This window comes from Anas platyrhynchos, chromosome 2, assembly GCF_047663525.1.
Source record: "Anas platyrhynchos isolate ZD024472 breed Pekin duck chromosome 2, IASCAAS_PekinDuck_T2T, whole genome shotgun sequence".
Taxonomy (NCBI): domain Eukaryota; kingdom Metazoa; phylum Chordata; class Aves; order Anseriformes; family Anatidae; genus Anas; species Anas platyrhynchos.
The window spans coordinates 144,307,133-144,328,226 of NC_092588.1; the positions used below are offsets into that span (position 1 = coordinate 144,307,133).

Sequence of the window (21,094 nt, forward strand, 5' to 3'; positions counted from 1 at the left end):
TTAGCTACCAGCATTTACCAGTTTCTGATAAGCACCACTTCTATGCTTGGCACCTACACTTCAAAATATGACTAACTACAAATACTTACGTTATACTTAGGAAGTCCTACAAATTTATGTCAGCTTTCTGTATGTGGTATATAGCCAGAACATCCTCAAGTTTTTCCTTTTGGTTATGTATAAAATTTACATTTCTGTGTATTTCAATTATAGCTAGAATTAAGCAATACCATGTGCATCACTGTATCAAAGGCACCGTAGGCACCTTACAAACATCCTAAATTAGCTGTGTTAGAAAGAGTTAGAAATGGTCAGTTTTTAACAGATATTTTATACCATGCTGTTTATTAGTCAAGACACTAATGGTTCAAACAGTAGGCAAATTTGGGGTTATAATATAATTCTGGTGCTGATGAACCAGACAATCTCTGTACCTTGTTCTATTAGAACAATTACAGGATTATTGTAATTCACTTTTGTTAATTTGTACCTTAAAAAAAAAAGTTGAGAGAATAACAAATAGGATACATAAGGTGTTATATGAAGAGAGAAAACTTGGAAAAGCTCAAATTTACTTTCCAGATTAGTGGCAAATAGCCTTACAGTGACAAGAGACATGCAACAAGAACACATACACTGATAGCTGAAACTCGGTCAGAGTTTACATAGGTGACAGCAGGTCGACGACTGAGAGCATTTTTCCAAGAAGAAAGCAGCGAGAGCAAAAGCTCAGGGATTGAGCTCACTTGGCAAAGTGACTTGATGAGAAAAAGGAAGAAGAGTGATGAAGTCACAAAACAATGCACAAAAAATGATATGGTTATATCAATCGCTAGACCACTGCTAAACAAACATTCTTCTCTCAAGATGAAGGAGAAATGTAATTCTGCTCACATGTCAGACTTAGACTTGGCTCCACCTTATTGAAATACTGATACAGTTCCAAGTTTCTGACGCGTGAGGCAGAACTTTTAACATCCCCAAAAAATTTCCTATGCAAAGATGAAAAAGAACATGTGCTGAATATTTACACGTTTAGAAAACCTAGGGTAAGTCTGCACACACAGTCCTTGAAGGATGTTCTCTCTTGACGTTTTCAACTTAATCATAAACATGAACAGTATGAACTGAATAAAGCTGTGTACAGTGTCAGGTACTTGACAGCATGCCACATAGCTGACAGCTTCCCACAGAAATATTCTTACCAGATAGTGACCATGGGACTTTTTGCTGCACTTAAATTATCAAAAGAATTGATAACTTTTTTTTTCCCCTCTTCACTGAATGACTGTAGTGTTAGGTGTGTTACACCCTATAGTCTTCTTAAACAATAAGCAGATCTGCACAACTACCTTCTGTGGATAATTCAGTCAGGCACACATCCATTCATAACTGTATCACACATTCATGAACAGTATGATATAATCAACATATTGTTAATTATTTTTTGATCTACAGCTAAATTTGGATCAAGAGTATTAAGAAATTTTAGAATAAAAATAACACTATTGCTATAATAGTCTCTGTGCACAGAGACTAACTATTAAACCTCACCCCTGAATGTCCAGGAATTTCCCAGTTCATGAAGTAGGGTGATAAAACTGAACTGGGCTGAACAATAGACAATAACTGAAGGGCATGAAGGAAGGCAAGGGAGGAAGTTTTTAAGCCTTCTGATCCCAGTACTTCCTGCTTTGAGGCTCACCTTTTAAAAGTCCTCCAATATTTCTTCAACATATTTTGTTATGGAAGTTACGTATTAAAAAGTAGTTCACAGGTTTTCTTATTAATATTACTCACAAAAGAAAAATTATTACATTTACCTAGCATCCCAATGTTTACAGTTGTGAAAGTCACTTTCAGATATATGTATGTTTCTATTTGTTTTTTTTCTGTGCTTTGTCTCCGATGTGCATCACATTCCTTTCCCCTCCCCACATACAGCATAGCCAGACCTCCTTAGGTCCATTTTCTACTACAGACAGCACAGTTCACCTTATCCTATGCCTTAATTCTTATCCTTTTCCTCCTCTTCTCTTCAATCTGCTTTATCATCTCACCCAGCTCCCGTATTTCCATTCTCTACTACTCCCAATGTTGTTATTCACCTATCCTCATCCATATTCCTGCAACCACCTCTTCAACAGCAACAAAAGGGTGGAAAAATGACGTTTACACCTCTGAAATGAACTCAGAGTTTAGAAAAGAATGGTGAGTATCAACTGACTGTCCAAAAAGAAGAGTAGCAGGAGAAAGTGAGCCAAGTAGAAAGATCAGCAATTTCGCTGGAATCAGCATGACAATATCCTGGAATAACCAACACTTTATCTGACCTATCTTTAGGTATCATAGGAGATCCACATGAAATTTTAGTATCAGACCTCCAAAAGTGGGTAATTAAGACATAGTTAATGAACCATTTCTATACTGATTAATGTAGGAACATAGCTGGATAAATATAGCCAATTTAATTATAGTGCTATTAGACTAGAAATGATATAAAATTGAATAGATATCACCACATTTGGTGTGATGTTTTCTCTTTAGGTCTTCATCAGGCATCAGAATAGATTCAAATACCTGTCACCCACTATACAGATATAAAACAAAATAAGGAGTTCAACGAGGGAATCACTAAACAGTAAGACAACAATACTAAATGTACACTTTCTCCCATAAGTTCAAAGCACTGCTGCCTACCAACAACACCTACAACAGTCCTTTTTATTTCTATTATTCAAATACTCCAATGCAATCAGATAAGTGTCAGTGTCAGACTTTTTTTTTTTTAAATTATATTTACCACATCAAAGATTACCTAGGAACAGTAAAGCAGAAGAGCTATTTAGATAAACACATTAGTAAGGAACACAAAAATATCTGGTCCGCAGCAAAAAAAAAAATCAACTTATTGAACATCTGAATACCTCTTCATCTGTTTCATACTTACTAAATGTAAAAATGTTTCTGAATTACAAGAAAGTACATTTGTTTTTCTTCTCATCCTACATCACAACTATTTTCCTGGTAACTTCTCCAGCCTCCCCACTCTACCTCCCATACTCATACCTTGTGTGTTTTTTTTTCTAAATTATGCATATATGTTCATTTTTTGTGGTTTATGTGATTAACACTTAAATGAAGGCAGGGACTTGTTCCCAAGCTTACCCAGCCAGTTCCACTTCCTTGGGTTTTAGTGAACAGCAGCGATGAACCTTGTAATACCGCCCATGATGACATCCAATTCTTTCTGTAAATATTTGTAAACAAACATATGATAAATTGACTTTGAAAGCAGATATTTAAGCTATCAGTGTTGCCCAGTTGACCTGCATGTTAATAAAACTTAACCATATATACGGTCATTAGTGACATCAGTAAGTCTTAATTGCTAGCGTATTTGTAGAAGGCAGCATACGTTAATAGTCCCAGCCTGACCATCAAAATCTAAATCAAACAAAGCTAATTAGCAGTGGAAGCAGTTCACCAGGAGGAATACCATACAATTATAATTTCAAAAGGGCTAATCGGGAATGCTCAGCCCACTGTGTACTAAGGAGATTGTGCCAAAGTACCGCATAATTCTGAAACTGACTGATCACATCTAACTGGGATGCAACTGTCCCATTTGTATGCAATAAGCTAATTTACACTGGCAATGAAATATTTGCCACACATCTTTAAGATGTGGAAAAAGAACAAATCAGTTGTTCCAGCTGTCTGATGATATATTTTTGTGCCTGAATATCTGTCCTGAGGTTAAAAAAAAAAGTTTGACGAGCCCTGACAATCTATTCCTACTGCCCAAACATGAATTATTATTCAGCAGCTCTCAGAGTGACATGCTGCATCTTTCTGTACAGCAGCCCAGTAATCCAGATCAGTGATTCCCAACAGATGTGACTTAAGTGGCGAGATTATACTGCACCAGCAGCAGCTTGCACAAGCCACTGTCTGCCCTTTCCTACCAGGCTCTTAGGAGCAGCTCTGGGGAACCAAGCTGGGGGCAAGGTCTGCTGCCCATCTGTACTAGACTTGGTCAGGGCATCTCTTAAAGATCAGCTACGTGCTAACAATTTAATCCTGAAGAAAAGTATGTTCCATGTTCAAAAATCTGGAAACACTTATCTTTGTAACACAGTACTAGAGATAAAAATTAAACGTAAAAAAGTAAACCTAACTAAAAACTGAGGAAAAAAACACACATTTTATAGCACTGACTCTTTGCAATACATTAGAATTTTAAGTTACACAGCATTACTTGGATTTACATTATGTTTTATGCAGATGCCTGCCTGTGAGGCAGGGAAAGGAAGTTAAAAATGAGGTCATTCATCACCTACAGGGAGACCAACATTGGGTAAGACATTATGTAGGAAATCCTTCACAAGAGAAGTGAAGGAAGAATTAGGGGGAACATGAAATACACTCTCCTTGAATATTAAACAAGATGAAGCAGAAGTCTGAAGACTCCTCTTACACCCCCTCTTATTCCAGGAACAAGACAGGCTACAAACTACATAGATTTTGCCTTAAATAAATAAATCCCTTTAAAAAAAAAAAAAGCTGTCTCTCATCAGTACACCTTCGTGAAATCATTGCCCTCTATGAGGACCTGGCACACACAAGTCTCTGGATGCCTGAAGTCCACTATTAAGTCACTGGGAAAAACACAGACTTCACTTTGGGACAAGAAAATATGCAACCTACAGGAAAATCTCTAAGGCAAATTCAGAGAAAAACTAAGAAATTGCAAAACGTTCTATGCTGTCCTAATATAAGTAATTGCAAAAGCCTCGATGCTGTCCTAATATTGAAGTCAGATACCTTACACAAAGTCTTATGTATGTGTACTTTTAGAACTCCAAGACTTACCGAACTTTCTTCCCATTTTCTGTAATTTTCGTCACATTCAATAACCCATACTTCTCTTGACCCTGTAAGATGCAGTAAGGCATAATGAATTAGAAAGAAAATCCGCTTCTGTTGCCATCACATCACTGAATTAAATCCCTCAAATAATCAATTTCTGAGAACAAGCCATCTTTGCACATGTTATACAGTTACATATGGCAGTTTCTTGATGTTATATTTAAATATGCAGAGATCAGCAAAGTCAAGATTACTCTGTGAAAATACTCATCAACATGAAGGAGGTAAAAAGCCTTCTTTCTTCATGGCCTAGGTTCTTTTGACAAGCTAACCTTAAATCCTTTGTGGTACGATAGAGTGGGAATTTTAAACCAGGATATTATAATTTGTGTAATAGCAAAATTGTGTCTTTTACTAAAAAAGGAGGTATCTGACAAACAGCCAGCCCAAGTTCTTTGACAGAACTCTCCCAAGTTATTCTAACATAGCTGTGTATTTTAAATAAACCATACCTGAACTGCATAAAAATGTTCATAGAGAATCATACAACAGATTGGGTTGGAGGGGACCTTGAAGATCATCTTGTTCCCACCCCCCTGCCATGGGCAGGGACACCTCCCACTAGACTGGGATGTCCAGGTCCCCATCCAGCCTGGCCCTGAACACCTCCAGGATCATCTTTGTGGATAATATTTGTTATTAATTCATATTAATATATTCATTTCCAAAACAGATGAGTGAAACATTTGATGCCCTATTTTTTCCTAACCCCAAGCAAAACATTAGAATTTTAAGCTGCTTAGTTATGTCTCGTTGATGAAAATCATTTGTATTTGTATGTGTCTGTAAATTTGGAGATCAAGCAGTGAATGGTGGAAAAAAGAATATTGAACAAGAAGGGCATTTTCAAGTTTCAAAGGAGTGAATATTTTTTGTTTCTATATAAGAGTAAGAAAACAAAGGCAAGTTTGAAAAAATACTCTAGGATAAAAAGGAAATTGTCAATTTGTACTATTTGTGACTCTTGAAATGAGGTACTGAATTCTATCATCTCCTGTCACCCCACCTTTGTCCCACCAGTGGACTAAAGGAATCTTAAATTTATATTTATTCCTTTTCAGCAACAGCTCTTAATAATTCCTAATTTAAGAACTAAGCTATTAGTTGAAATAGCCAACTAGGGAAAGGATCCAAATTAGCTTTACCATAACAAAAATGTCCTAAATTTTAGATCCAATGAAAACAGAAGATATTTTCTGTCCAGCACTCTCCTCTAAATCTCAAATTTAAGTGGACCAGAACTGCAGAATACAGCATAGAAGATTTTTTTACTCAAATACTCTGACAATACTCTTACTAAAGACTAATTTGTAGTTCAGGAATCTTACAAATTTTATCTGTATGTTTTACGCAGCATGGATAAAACAAGAGGGATGTTTCCAAGGATAACACCACTTATCTAGTGATTCATATGTTGTTTTGATCCATCAGCTGCTGGAACTCTTAATCTAATGTCTTCATTGGGCCAGAATTTTCAACAGAAGGAATTAGTCACATATCCCTCCCCTCCCCGAAAAATGAGCAAATTCATGGATCATTTTGTTCATGATCCATGCACAACACCACTAGCAGTCTTATGTGTTGCACCCTTCTAACAAACTGTTGGCTTTAGGAAGTGGAACAGCTTGTCATTACCTTTCACAGTGACCAAGCAACCCATGCCCGCTTGCTCAAATAGTCTGTGATACTCACAAGTTACACATGGAACCAGTGGGAATGTTCCAAAGAAGAACTATTCAGAAAAAGTGTAACAGAACTTAGCAGCAACACTAGGGGGTACTAATGGGAAAATTAATGTAATATTTAATTAGGGAAAAGAAGAAGAAAAGTCTATGGAACAAAACAAAAATTCAAGAGCTTCTTTGTAATATTTATATTCCAAGGACAGTTAAAGAAAACAGATTTTTTTCTATCATCTAAAGCCCAAAGTGAGTTCTGCTACAAAATCCAGTTTTAGTATTTCAAGGTCTGAAACATTTTCTGAAACATATTTACAGAAATTAGAACACATGCAGCAAGAATTGCTTGTGTTAAGGCTGTCTCAACTATGCTTGCTTCATAAGCAATGCTCATATCATTGTGAAAAACAGTATTAGAGTTGTAAGAATGGATCAGCATAAATAAGCCAGATATCCATTCCTCTGTGTGCAGCATTTGAATGAAGCACAACTAGTTGCCTTTAATGCCCTGAGCTTCCCACTAAAGAAATGCTAAAACTCATAAAGGCACATATTCCAATGCTATTGGAATGCAGTTCTTAAAGCAAAAAGAAATATATATATATACACACACACATTTCTGAATTATTCCCTACTGTTTAAAAAAATCAATGAGCAAATTTAAAATTTAAACTTAAGCAAAAATATCTAAGCATTCAAAACCAAGACTTTAGCAAGCTTAGCATATATCCTCCCAGCATATATCCTATTAAGAAGACAAGATTTTATTTATGCAAGGTTCTCGTGATTCCTACATCTTTTCAAGTAGATGAAAAATACAAGTGAAAAATAATGACATCAGATCCTACAAAGTATCACTGACTACTGACAGCCAGTAAGCACAGTTTGTTTCTGCTTGTAACCTTCCAAGTTGCTAGGTGTGAAGACATGACTGTTGGGGAATAACTACGTAATTTGGCATAAATTGAAGCTAAAAATTCATTGTGGAATCATCTCCCATCACAAAGCTGTTTTTAAATAAAAAATATCGAGCTTTTTCTTTCCTTTTTTTTAAGGCACATTCCTTTTAAAATGTTAGGTTTATCCCACTACTTTCCCCAGTAAAAAGCAGGTTTACCCTCAATTATCTAATCATGAACAGACAAGTTTCGACAACATCTACTTATTTATTTAAACAATTTCCATACTGACTGTGGCTTGATGCTTCGGTGAAGAAGGAGAGGACTCATTTTCAGGAAAACTGGCCTTAGAAGCAGTTGATGATTCCTACAGAATTTAAAAATGCAATTAAGTTATTCTCTTTCTTACAATTTTAACTTTTTTCACCCCTAAAGACACCCTCTCCCCACTCACACTTTACAGAAAAAGTTTTTTTGTTGTTCTTGTTACATTGTTGTTTTGTTTGGTTGTTTTTGTTTTATTTTGTTTAAGTATTCATGATATTCTGAAATACTTGTATTATAAACCTGCTTACCAAATAGTGTTATGACAAGGATTTACAGACCAATCAATTCAGCCTAATTAGCACATGTCCATTTGAAAAAAAAAATACATACTTCATGAGCTTAAAGCAAAGCTTTCATCCTTATTAAGGAGAATTTTTTCTGTATGACATTGCTATCAAATTATTAAGCATGTTTATAATACTAGCTTATTACAGGGCACATTTGAAAAAACACAGATTTTAAAGAACAGGTTATATTTGTGTGGTCAATACATGCAAGATTAGTACAATAAATATGTGCATTTACATATACATGCAGAGAAACTTACACAATAGTTATACATGCACAGTTCATATATTCAGTGTATACCAGCTCTATTTAATATTTGTGAGTCATGACAGTTTCCTTATAATCGAGCACTGAGATTTCCTACAGATTCAGGTTTTTGTTTTAAACCGAACATTAATGATGGATCAAAAGAAAATTACTAAATCCCTGAAGACTAGAAGAAATACTGAAAGCCAAAAGGCATGTGTGTTTCCACTGAAGTACTGCTGCTTTGCACAAATATACTGCATGAAAATCTGGTAAAGAATTTCATATAGAACCACTGACACTTGCTAGTTGTACATTTCTCCTCTTCTCCCCTTTTAATTCCTCTGATAGCTCTCCCAAACTCTGTGCTTCAACTTACAGAAAATGTTTGTTTTTCCAGTATTACATAAAAACCCTCCACACCTGCAATTTAAAATCCACTTATAAATCTACCTCCAGGTAGTGGCCCACTACTTCTTTTACTATTGCACTGACAAATAGCACTAGCATCCCTAAGAATAAGCTAAGTATTCTATATTTCCAGATGTTTATAGGGAGAAAAGAAAGCTCAAGATAAGGAAATCAACTTTGTCCCTCTCAGAGAGGTAAGTTTTTCCCTGCTAATAAAACTTTTAGCTATGTAAATCCTGATGGCTATATACAGGTATGTGCCACAGCCACTGAACAATCAGCAAGTATGTTTGGTATCATCCAGTCCCAGTCAGCCCTGGTAACCCACACCTTCCCTCTGACACATTTCAACCACTCTTCACCAGCACGTTTTCATAGAATTGCATTCTGCTGTTTTTCCAGGAAAAAAAAAAATCAGAAAAATTTTAAAAAAACAACTTTCCTAGGAGTCAGCTAAAAGCTAATTTGGGGTTGAGTTGATGCACCTATCCAGACAAATACCAATTGTTGTTTTTTCTCCTTCTATTTCATTCCAAATTTGAGATAGCTTTCATACACTAAGGAGCTCTGAAGAAGCCTAACATACATATGCATAACCTGCTCCTTTACCGGATGCTAATTCTAAGAAGTTCATATAAGAGCGTGCCTACCAGTGGTAATAAAATGGGTCCATCAATGCACTAAAATTTAAGATCCACGGGTCCTTCCACAAAACACTAGCTTATTGCTCCACTACACGTTCTTAAATTTTCCAAAAGCATTCATGTTGTGATTTATGTGACTCCTTACCATTAACAAATGCACATTGCCTGCATATTCTGAAGCTGTTAAAGTAACTTCAAGCTGCTAGCTTAGACTTTACAAGTCTGACTTATGTACACAGTTTCTTTTGGTTATTACACCAGACATTTGTACAGTTGCACATTTGCTTCACTGGGTTTAAGGTCTTGGTACTTGAACGTTGGGTCTTGATGAAAAGTAAACAGCTCCTCTTATTCGATGTTTTACAAGAGCTTCTTCGTTCAGTGCTGAGCTACATAAATGTCATTCCAAAAGTAAATCTTACACAAAAAAAGGAAGTCTTCCTTTAAAAGCAAGGCCAAAATTTCAAGTTATATCACTAACAGAATTGTTCGTACCTATGAAGTGTAAATGTCACATGAGACTAGGAGAGCCCTCTCAGCCTTCATTTTGCAGCACTCCGTTTAGCCTTCCATGCACGTGTTACAGCCCATTTGGCACAGAAAGATGCCAAAGGAGATCAAGGCAGGATGAAGGAGCAGTAAGGGGACCTCAAAACCTCTCAGAATGAACCAACACATTCAGGTGCAGAGCGGGCAGTTGCCAGTCAAGCACAGTCTCCGGCTCCTCAGCACCACACATGAAATGTTCTGAACTGGCAACTCAAAAGCTTAAGATCAAATCCAATAAATCCTGTTCTGAGGAACTACAACTCTTGATAGCCCACAACTCTTTTTACCACAAGAAACACTTCATTTCAACAAGGAAAACTATTAAAACATACCAGAAACAACAGGTCAAGCATGCAACATTCCGGGCAGCAGATCCATTTTCATTACTACTGCTGTGTTTTGTCATTTAAGTCTGTCTTTAACATCTGCAATTACACAGGCCAGCTTATAGAGGTCTTTTGCCATAATCCCAAAACCACATCGATTTTGATTAATTGTTACCTGTATCTTTTGAAAAAGGAAGTCTATTAGCCAGTTTGCTGGCATCTTATTCTGAGTAGCCTGTGCTGCGATTTCAGCATTACAACATATTTCGGTTTCCGTGAAACTTGGGACTGACTCCTAAGAAGTTCCAGGAAAAGCAAGTCATCACCCTATGCCACCAGTTTCAGTTCTTCACTACATACATCAGCTCTCCTGTACACATCCTTCCCTATATACACATCAGCGTGCTGACAATGTCACAGCACAGGCAGACACAGCAGTGACAGAAGTCAAACAGAATAGAGACAGACAGAGGAAGAACAAGGGACAGGCTCTGTTTGCTCAAGCAGCATCTGTTAGCGGCTAGTCCCAAACGGACTTCCAAGAATGTGCCATAAACAATGCACAGAAAACAGCTTCTGTTAGCCCTGACTCACAGCTCTTTTCAGACTAAACTCCCAGCTCAGCTCTGGATTAAAACCAAGAGTTTTAGCATTTTCAGTGCTGTCCTCTGTCCTTTAGTAACATTACAGCCCTGCTGCAATCAAGTGCAACTTTTCCTCTTAACCTATCATGATGGAGATTGGCACAGAGGTCATTAAAGGGATAAATTCATTGTGTAATAGCATTACTGCTATCTTTAGAGAAGAATTCTAGTTCAGCAAGTGCAACTTTTATTTCAATTCTACAAATATTTCACTTCAGTTATTCATCTGCAATCCTTAAAGTGTACTTACACTGGGTGTCGTCTATAATGAAGATATTCAGAGATGAAATACCAATATACCTCACATGGGAACCTCACCCACATTCGTAATTCTTGAACCCAAGTCCTGATTATGCTCTGTAGCCTGAATTGAATTGCAGGAAATTCCCAATTATAAGTAAAATGGCTGTACACATCGAAACCTGAACTCTAAAATATTTCAAGGATAACGAGAAAAAGGCTACTACTTACAAAGAAACAATAGTGAAGTTATCTACCAGTCCTTGTACTCACTGAATGTTATACACAGCAATACAGCAGAATACAAATAAATGAGATTTCAGAAATTCATGCACACTGATTTTCTGTTAAATAATTTAGAAATCAGAAATGGTTCACATTGGAGCATGCTGTTTAACTCACTCCTACCTTATCGTTGGTGTCCAACACAATTGTGCTGTGCCTCCATTTTGTTAAAACTATTGGTTCTTGTAGCCTCCTGTCCAGACTCCTACTCTTTATTATATCTCTTTGCTGCTGTGGTGAAGCATTATACTAAAGAAAAGAAAAATCAAACTATAAGTAGAAGCTAATTTACACAAACAACACCTGAGCATGCCATTCATATATATTAACAGTACAAATGTTCAGATTCCCTGTTTCACTCAAGGGTATGAAAATAGCCTTTTTCTTTTGCTTTTAGTCTTCAGAACTTCCTGTCTGCTGCAGTGCCTCACTTGGGCAACAGACAGATGTTTGATTTCTTAGGCAAGAGTTTATCATTCTGCAACCAACTGGCACATTGAGAACCACCATGGCATTATAGTAAATGCAAGATCCAAACATTCAGTCTTTATATTGCACTGACAATACTGTAGCACCTGTCAGGTCTTGTGTAAAACAAGGAAAACCCTTCTATTCTACTGTAAGCCATTCAGATTGAGAGTGGTGATTGACTGAATATAATTCGCTTTCACCCAAAGGTTTGGTATGGCTCGGAGAGGGGAGGCAAAGATGTGAGGATTTGCTTTTCAGAATAACTACACAGAATTACTGATAGAAGGATTTGCTGTTCCTCAGCACAGAAAATAAGTATTTAGCAGGAAATAGTTTTAGGACTTGGCAGAGCTGTAATAGCCCAAGGAAATAGAAGACCTGTGTTCTGACAAATCCACTAACTCAACAGCATCCAAAAAGATCAAGAGGTTAAGAAAATGTGAAAGCCATGAGAAGGACCTAGCAATTAATTTCATCTCAGCACTGCAGCATACTTGTCAGTAGTGCAGTCATTTCAAATCATCACCACCATCACCAGGGTAGCATTATAAAGAATTGTAACAATATTTCAAGCAGAGTTTAACACTGAAAATATAAACAAGGAAAAACAACGTAAGTTTTGTTTGTTTTTACAAAGGCAATAAAATTCTCATTCTCTCTATTCAGTGTTAGAAGACTAAAAGCTGCACATAGGAACATATGGAAGTATTTGTGGAGTCACATAAAGGTCTAGAACCCACTGGGTAAGATGTAACACAGGAAAATCAAATGTCCTTTTTATTAAAAAAGGCTAAAATAATAACCTTTGTAAGCACATTGAATTCCACAGTTTTGCTGCTGATTTACTACTGTAATTCTGGAGTTTGAGGTCTTCAAATACAATAACACATACTGACAAAGCACAGTAAGATTTAAGTTAAATAACAGAAATGCCAAATTTAAGCTAAATAACAATACAGCCACAGTTAGTGTCCAAATAAAGAGCCATCCTTACTACTGCCATGGCAGACACTATGTGATAGCAGCTTTGTCTTTTACTCTGGAAAGAGTGTTTCAATATGTCAATATGTAGGAAGTAAAAGAAATTTAGTATTTAATTTAGTTATTCCAACATGTGTAACAGTAATAAAATACTCCCAGTTGAATGAACGTTGCAGTACTGAGAATAAAATTCGGTGGTTTGCATACAGGCAGAAGTGTACTGGTTATCCTTGTAGAGATCCACATCTGAGACAGCAGTGACTCTGCATTGGTTTCAGCACAGTTACATTCATATGACAACAGATACACATGTATTACAATAGTGAGGTTTAAGAAACTTTTAGTTTGCTCCCTTGTTAAATCAAAGCTGAACTCTCATTCATGCTGCAAGGAATCTACAACCAGCTGACTTTCTTGTTCTAGAAACATACACTCTGCAGACGCTTCTGCAACTCAGTAAACAAATATGCAATTTGCTGTATGCAAAAGATTGCCCATATTACAACTAAAATCTGAGTTTTGATGAAACAATGCCTACACCACAGAAAGCTGCCAGTATTCCTCAGAACAGTTCTTGAGAATTTAAATGGACAGCTCAAACATTTTTTGCTATCAAATGAACCATTTATTTTTAAAATATCTATACTTAAGTGACACCGTTGAGTATTATTTATGAAAATCCTCTATGCACTTTCCGTTTGAGAAACTTGAATTCAGGTTCTAACAACAGTCAAAGGCAGACTTGAAAGTGTCTTGAACTGAAATCTGTCCTAAGAGTCAGAATGTGGGCACAGCCTACTTACAGGTGATCTATATTTAAAAGGTGCCTTTATACCACCACAAACCATCAGGAGTCTACTTATCTCTACAGACAACCCCATCTTGAAGGAGAACGGGCTGTAACACACCGTGACATTCCAGTTTAAGAACACACTGAAGAAGAAAGTAAAGAAACAGTATATATGGAGCTCATTAACAACGCACTTCCAACGGTTCAGGAACACTGTGCCACGTATCTTAGCAGCTTCAGTACTTTGCTTTGGTGATACAAACAGTGTTAATAAACTGACAGCTCTTTAAAGAGAACATTTGACATCTTTCCCCCATTTTTTCACAATATAGGTGTCAAGTAAACAATTTGCACTCAAGTGTTCATGCCTGTTTGTCAGGTGTTTTTTTTCCACCCTCTCTGCAAGCAGAAGAACAAATTACTAGGGGGAAAAAATAAAAATATAGTTCCAGCCTCAAGACAAGCCTAAGTTTCTGAAATAAATGGTATATCCAACTGAAGTAGCCACCCTCTAGAGTGGATAGATGCCACTGGCTAGAGAGAAGTAGCCAGGGCTATTGGTGATGTGCAGTCAGATGCCTCCTTGGTGTCTCTGATGTAATCTTGAAGTAAGAGATTAGGCAAGGACCATACAGAGATCGTCTGATGCTACCATGCATCTAAACATCAAAAGATGCTATTATTTTCTTAAATCTGAAATTTTTGATAACATGACAGAGAGATCTAAGAACGCAGGCTGCTGCTCCTTTAAAGTTTTCCCTAAAAATCAAAATTTGTCCCAATACATTACCCCCTCTAGCACATTGCATTCATTTGTTCTGTATTCTACTACCAGTTTCTTTTTACCAGGAAATAAGAACAAAGGACATCAGCAGATTTTTCACAATTGTTCATAACCTTACCGCATGTGCCAAGTGACACGGACTTCTTGTTGCACCAGCTCTTGGTGTAGGGTAAGGATACTAATGGTGTAAATTTGGGTAATACAGGGTTATTTTCATTGTTTGTTTTTTCAAGTAGCTGCTTTCACCAGTCACTTGAAAGCTCTCTTTGCGTTGGTTTAAAATTTTCTAGCCCTCGCAACTAGCTAAATGATTTATATTTAATTTTAAGCTGATAATGTGGCATGGCTCAAGGCTCTGTCCTAGCCTAATTGTGATTGGAATAAATGCAACACCTCTGAGTTATTTGTAGCAGTTGTCCCCATTTTTAGGGAGATGACACAGATCTGTCAGCTTCAAGAAGCAGAACAAAGATTCTCCTTTGTTTGCACTAACAACAGCCACAGCCAAATGCAAGGAACAGAAGGGTGAAGGGAGAAAAGCACGGAATGCAACTGTCAGTGAAACTTGGTAAAGACCCAAAGTTGAATATTTTGCTCTACCTTCCTGCAGTTAAGAGATTAGAATAGGGACATTTAAGAATATTCTGATATCCTAGTCCTCTTTACTACCTTATTCTACCCCTTTGCAGTTCTCCCAACAGATAGTCTGAAATCAGATATTAAAAAAATTTATTTTTTTTTAATGTTGCCTCAGAACAGAAGTATTTCTCCAATGCTAGAACAGTCTTTGGCTTTGAATACTTTTTTTTTTTTAGTGCTATGACTAATGTAGCATTGATGTACACATTTTGCTCTTCTTAGCTAACCAATACAATGTTTTCCTTAACACATGTATATAAATTTTTGGGGTTTTTTTTTTTTTTTTTTTGGTCTTTTCATGGACCTCATCCCTACCTCATACACTTTTTTTCCTTGGAGAAATAAGACTCATTTTCCATCTGCATTGCAGCAGCATTTGAGGCAGCAGCCTCACTGAAGGACATGCAGGGGCAGGAGGCTGCTGGAGGAGACAAACCCACCTGAAGCAGAAGCGACTGGAGACCCCTGTGGATACTTGCTCCGTTGACTTTGCTGCATTGGATGTTCTTTGCTTCACCTTCTTACCCACTGTTTCGCTAAGACTGCTAGCCTGTGAAGACCAGCACCAAGCCAGTAGCAATTGCCACAGGCACCACTGCTTGCCTCAGAAAAAGCTGGGGATACTTCCTTCCCTTCTCTGATCTAGGAGGAAGGGAAGGGGCTGGAAAGCACCACACCAGGACAAGTGAGGAAGACCAGACCAGGCCTCTAAGATACAGGTACCCACAGTAAAAAGAAAGGAAATAATATCACCTGCACTTCTGTCCTTGAATACCTCTAAATCAACACATCAGCTGAGGCAGTCTCAACTTCCTCCAAGCCATCCCAAACTTCAAGACAAGAATGTGAGGATTATTCACTACTACTAACAATAATGTTTAGTCTTACAGTAGACACAAATGCCAACACACATTATGTGTTACCTCAAACCAAGTAGGACTGTTCACATCCTGGCCATAAGACAAGTTCAGGTATACCTATTTTCACTTTTTTCTTTCACCATTTGACTGCACAATATCTTCTTCCTATTACCAGCACCACGTTTATTATAATTTTTCAGGTGGCATTCGCTGTTTGACAGCACTGAGGACTCCAGTAGCAAAATCATTTACCTGAGTGTCAGAACTGAGGCCCCGGAGCTCACACTTGACATTGGAGTACAGAGATAGCAAGAGAAAACTGTCAGCCTAAGATGACATCCCCGAATGAAGCTCCTCTACTTACTGCCTCCTCTGTACATACAGTGAGTGAGGGGAGCTGATGGTGAACTAACTTCTGAGAAGAGAAAGTGTAATTGGGATATCACAGGCTCTAAATATTAACAGCCAAACTATGAGTTCAGTCCCAATACTTACAGAATAAGCATTTTATTTTGATGTCTACTCCTGAATCAGGGAACTCAGCCAGCTGATGTCCAATAACCATGCTGTTACGCTGTTTTTCTTTTTAGATATAAGACTAGGAATGCATTTGGAAAACTGGGAAGACAATCATTCAGTACCTCTAGTTTTTATTAGGCTGTCCTGTTTTCCTCACTTTTCAGCTATTTCTTCAATATGTAGTACTTCTTTTAGTTTTCCTTGCTTTTTTGTCATCTTGATAAATTGCATTTTTAAACTTTAGAAAGTTCTTATTCCTGAGATCAATTTAACCTTTTTTCCTCCCTTCAATATACAGTCCCCCTTCTATTTGCTTGAAATTTAAAACCTGTATTAGAAGACTACTAGGCTTATGGAATAGGGCCATATCCTTCTTCACTATGATTTAGATATTACTCATTCACTAAAAAGGAAATAAACCAATTTTATCATCATGAACTATTCACAGAAGACATGATACTTTTTTTTTTTTTTAAATAATCAACAAGAACTGACAACCGAATACAGCAGAAATCACAGGAGAAAACAAAGTCTTTGGAAGAGGTAGTACAAGTTAGAGTAAATATTATTAACCAATTTAAAGAATAATTTGGCATGTTCTTCTGTTCCACTACAACAAGCTGGGTCACACTCATGAGTCCTAATAGAATTTTGCAGCAGTTGTCAAAGCTCCTCCATCCGAGATGTTGCTTTTAGCCAGAGGCATTCAGCTATTCCTAGATGTCATTTAAATATACGTGACCAGAGGGCTTTCTATGAGACTGTCTGAAGTAATTCATTTTTTTAACTCTCCCTCCCTCCTCTAATATCAGATATTTTTAAACACACATTCAAGACTACTGAAGTGTTATTCCAGAGCATGTTCACATTTACAGCTAATGCTACAAAAGTGAAGTTTTTTCATATAACGTATTAGAATGTTATATGAATGTGCTATTAGAATGTGCTGTTTCCAGAAGCCTGTTCGATTTTTAGTTCTATGGATGTCCAGATTACTAAGAATCTCCTCAAAGGGATTACCGTCTTTTTCTGGTTTAACAACACTACATAACCATGCTGTTCTACTTGTTTATTTCACAAATATGTAGTTCATATATCACCTTCCAAAATATGTTTGGGGAAAAGACTGATCTAGAGAATTACTGTAGATTGTATCTAATTTCTTCTTAAAAGGTCTTTTTTTTTTTTTCCAAGTAACTTAACTTTTCATTTTAGCAGGAGTTAAAATGCTGAAGTCTTTCTAAGGTCGTCTCACCATTCATGGGAGTTTTTGATAGAGACTATTTTTCTTCAAAGTCGCTCTGCAGTCTGCGTTGTCTTTCCAGTTCATTTGTTCCTAAGCGCTTTTAGAACACGCTTCAGCGAGTCTTTCAAAAGGCCGATCTTCAATCACGCTTCAGCTGCTCACAAGTTTTTAACATTTGTTTTTACTCTGTTTTTCAGATACACAGACTAGCTAAATATTTTGCTAGAATGTTTAATCTATTCCACAGCACTCAAAGCTAAAAGCTAGGGTTTCTGTCAACAGATAGGTAGTTGGACTGTGAATCGAGAAGTCAATTGGTCATTTACTTCTGTTAACCTTATATTTGCTTCCAACCACAATGTAGTACTTTCAAGAATGCTCAATAAGGAAATTAAGAATATTTGCTACTCAAGTAGCCCAGGGTAAACGATTTAAGCAAAATTCCTAACAAAAATATTTGATGATTTTCATATGAATGAGCTAAACCATATCAGACCATTAACTCCAAGAAAGAGAGGCTTTGTTTCATTCTGTAGGTGGTTAATAACACAAGGGAGCCCAGAGGTTTAAGTAGAACCACTAAAATATCATGCTCAAAAACACAAGTACTAGACCTCACCCCTGTAGTTACGGTGCCTCAGGTGACAGTGCCGGATTCTCTTTGTGACTTGGTACAGTTGCATTAAAGCCAATTCCATTTGTTATTTAGTTTAAATCCAAATCCAATCTATTTCAGTGGAAAACAACTTCTTCACAGTCAAAACCTGTGCAGAAGTCACCAAATGAAGTGCCCAAGACATCATTCCCCCCAAATTACCTTCAACTATATCAATTGCTTCTGGTAAAACCTGTGCTAGCAGATTTGCACACTGCTAATCTAACAGCTAATCGATAGCTAAGTATCTTTTAAAAACAATAGTTACAGATCAGATAGCTTTGACACGTTACAAAATTCAAGATAACCTAACACATCAGATCAACATAGGAGAACTCGATGTCAGCTCAGCTCAGATACAAATCCTTTAGCTGATGTAACACTAGTGCAGTATGTAGCATCATTTGATAACTTGAAATATTTTCCCACAAGTATTACAAGAGCACTACTATAGTTGCTCCTTTTTAAGCAGAAAGGACACTGATTTTTGTACTGAAGAAACAATAGCTGAGAATCACACACTTGATATGCTCAATGCACACAATTCCCTGTGATTTTTTTTTCAAATGATAACTTTACTTTATGAGATCAAACAAACACCCTCATAGCTCTACAACTACATCCTTATGACAAATGTTCTATAGTTTTTCAACATGAAAATGTAAATTAAGTAATAATAGGAACATCCTCAGACCACCTAAGTATGTCAATTTCCTACAATTTTTTTTTATTTTTATTCCCAAATTAATAAATACCAGAATGCGCTTCTGGTGAAGCTCTCAAAAGTTTCATCCTCAAAAACACCACAGAACTGTTGAAATTTGTTTTTCAACACCTCTCAGTATAAGATTTAAATCACGAAATTTAGAAATATAGGACAGAAAAAACATTCATTTTGGAGGGTAATAAAAATAGACCACAGTTAAGGAACATTTTGTAGTTTAAGAAAAACACCTTTTTTCCTACAAAGATTTTCAATTTCACAGATGAATCACAGATAATACTTTGCAGTCGTAAATGAAAAGCTCAGTTCAGAAAAGATGTCTTTTTTGACATCTGAATAGTTACATACATCTATTTTTTATGTCCTTTAGTAAGTTTTTTCTCTCCTCGATCAGAAATTCCACAAAAATACTAGAAGTAACTAAGCCCTCTTCTTGCAAATAACTCCTGTTAAGGGCCTCATAGAACATCTCCTGGGGAGAAGAGGAAAATCCCAAGTTGTTAGTGTTTCTTTATTAGGTCACTCACCTTAGGTAACTCCCATTCTGATCGGGAACCATCAGCACTGTAGTAGTATGGTCTACCTTGTTCATCTGCGTGTTTTAACCACTGCAGAAAGAAATGTGATGACAGGAAATATAATTAGTGTGACAGTCATAACAAAGCTAGTCTCTGGTATTTGGGATTTAAAATTAATTTTTAATAAAGTTCCATCCACTTTAGTAGTGCCTAGCAAGCAACCTCCATTAACTAACCAAGGTTAGTTAGCAATGGGAGCAACATTTCAGTTTTCTGCTTTCTGAATAGGGCTCACTATCACTTTTTCCTTCTGAAACACCTCAGGAAAAACACCTGCAATATCACAGTTATGGAATTCCTGATGACTCACATAACCTACCAAGAGAATGGGATCAACAGATATTTTGAAGATTACTTATCTCACTTTTATCAACATTATGACATCAGTTTAAGGAAGTACAATCTTTGCACCAGATCTGAGTAAGAAGCGTATAGATAAAATTACAGAATTCTAAGAAGCTCGACCAGCAACTAATAATTTAAGAGATTATTGCACAATTTGAACAACTACATTTTTGTACCATCACAGGAGCACAAGATGCAGTATCTAAATATATTATGAAGAACATAATTTATGTAACCTCTACCAGCAGCTCCCAGAACCAAAGAGGTAAACTGATGGTGATTATGACAAGTTGTACAGAACAGACAGAATTGTAATGAGTAAAATTCTACAGGATGGTCTCACAAAAACATGCATAGAAAAACTCACATTAAGTTTCTTGGGTCAAGTAGGTTTCACAGAACTGCCTTTCAGTGAGAATTGTTTATGATAGGAAACACTGTTCTCTATCAGTCCCAGTGTTATTTTTTTTAAACAATATTTGCATGTTTGACAAACGAGGTATGAGCTATAGATTTTTAGCAGAAATAGATTAAGAAAGACAAAACTCCAAAACTGACATAAAACTCGATCACATAAAAGCTTCTTTAAAAAAAAAAAAAATGTAATATATATCAAGTAAAGAAGAAGTAGTGCTACAAGATGGTAATTATATTACTGGTGCCATAAACACTTTTTGAAGGTTAAAAATCAAAACACTACTTCAGTGAACAATTTAAAAAATAGACTTCTTTACAAATATATATAAATATCATCGTAATTTTTCCTGTGTGGTAGAAATTTATAGGATATGCCCAGAATCATAGTAAGTTATCAGTAGCAATTATCTCCTTAGAACAGAACATAAATCTACTGATACTGCTATAGTTTAAGTAAAAAGTTTGTCTAGATCTGAAACCAGTACTGAAAACCTCAAATAAGGCAAGGATGAAACTGAGAACGCAGCATTACTTTCAGTTTGAAACGATCCTATCTGGAAGACCTACCTCATAGACAAGAACAACTCTTAGAAGAGTATTAAGTTCATTCCTAAA

The 21,094-nt window shown here is 36.5% G+C and overlaps 1 protein-coding gene across 17 annotated transcripts in view; it reads right to left on the reverse strand.

Annotated features, from left to right (window-relative positions):
- The window catches only part of ARHGAP12 (Rho GTPase activating protein 12), a 77,800-nt gene that overhangs the window by 17,388 nt on the left and 39,318 nt on the right, over window positions 1-21,094 (reverse strand). For 8 of the 17 annotated variants that reach the window (XR_005263257.2, XM_038174313.2, XM_038174309.2 and 5 more), the window contains 6 exons: window positions 19,667-19,747; window positions 11,594-11,719; window positions 7,803-7,877; window positions 4,876-4,937; window positions 3,169-3,250; window positions 636-758 (listed from right to left, as the gene is read on the reverse strand). Coding sequence is in view for 16 of the 17 variants with exons in the window: in XM_038174313.2 (XP_038030241.1) it covers window positions 636-758; window positions 3,169-3,250; window positions 4,876-4,937; window positions 7,803-7,877; window positions 11,594-11,719; window positions 19,667-19,747 (549 nt within the window). In the remaining variant the exon portion in view is untranslated. The remainder of the gene's footprint in view (window positions 1-635; window positions 759-3,168; window positions 3,251-4,875; window positions 4,938-7,802; window positions 7,878-11,593; window positions 11,720-19,666; window positions 19,748-21,094) is intronic. The other 9 variants (XM_038174314.2, XM_072033764.1, XM_038174312.2 and 6 more) reach the window with 2 other exon arrangements.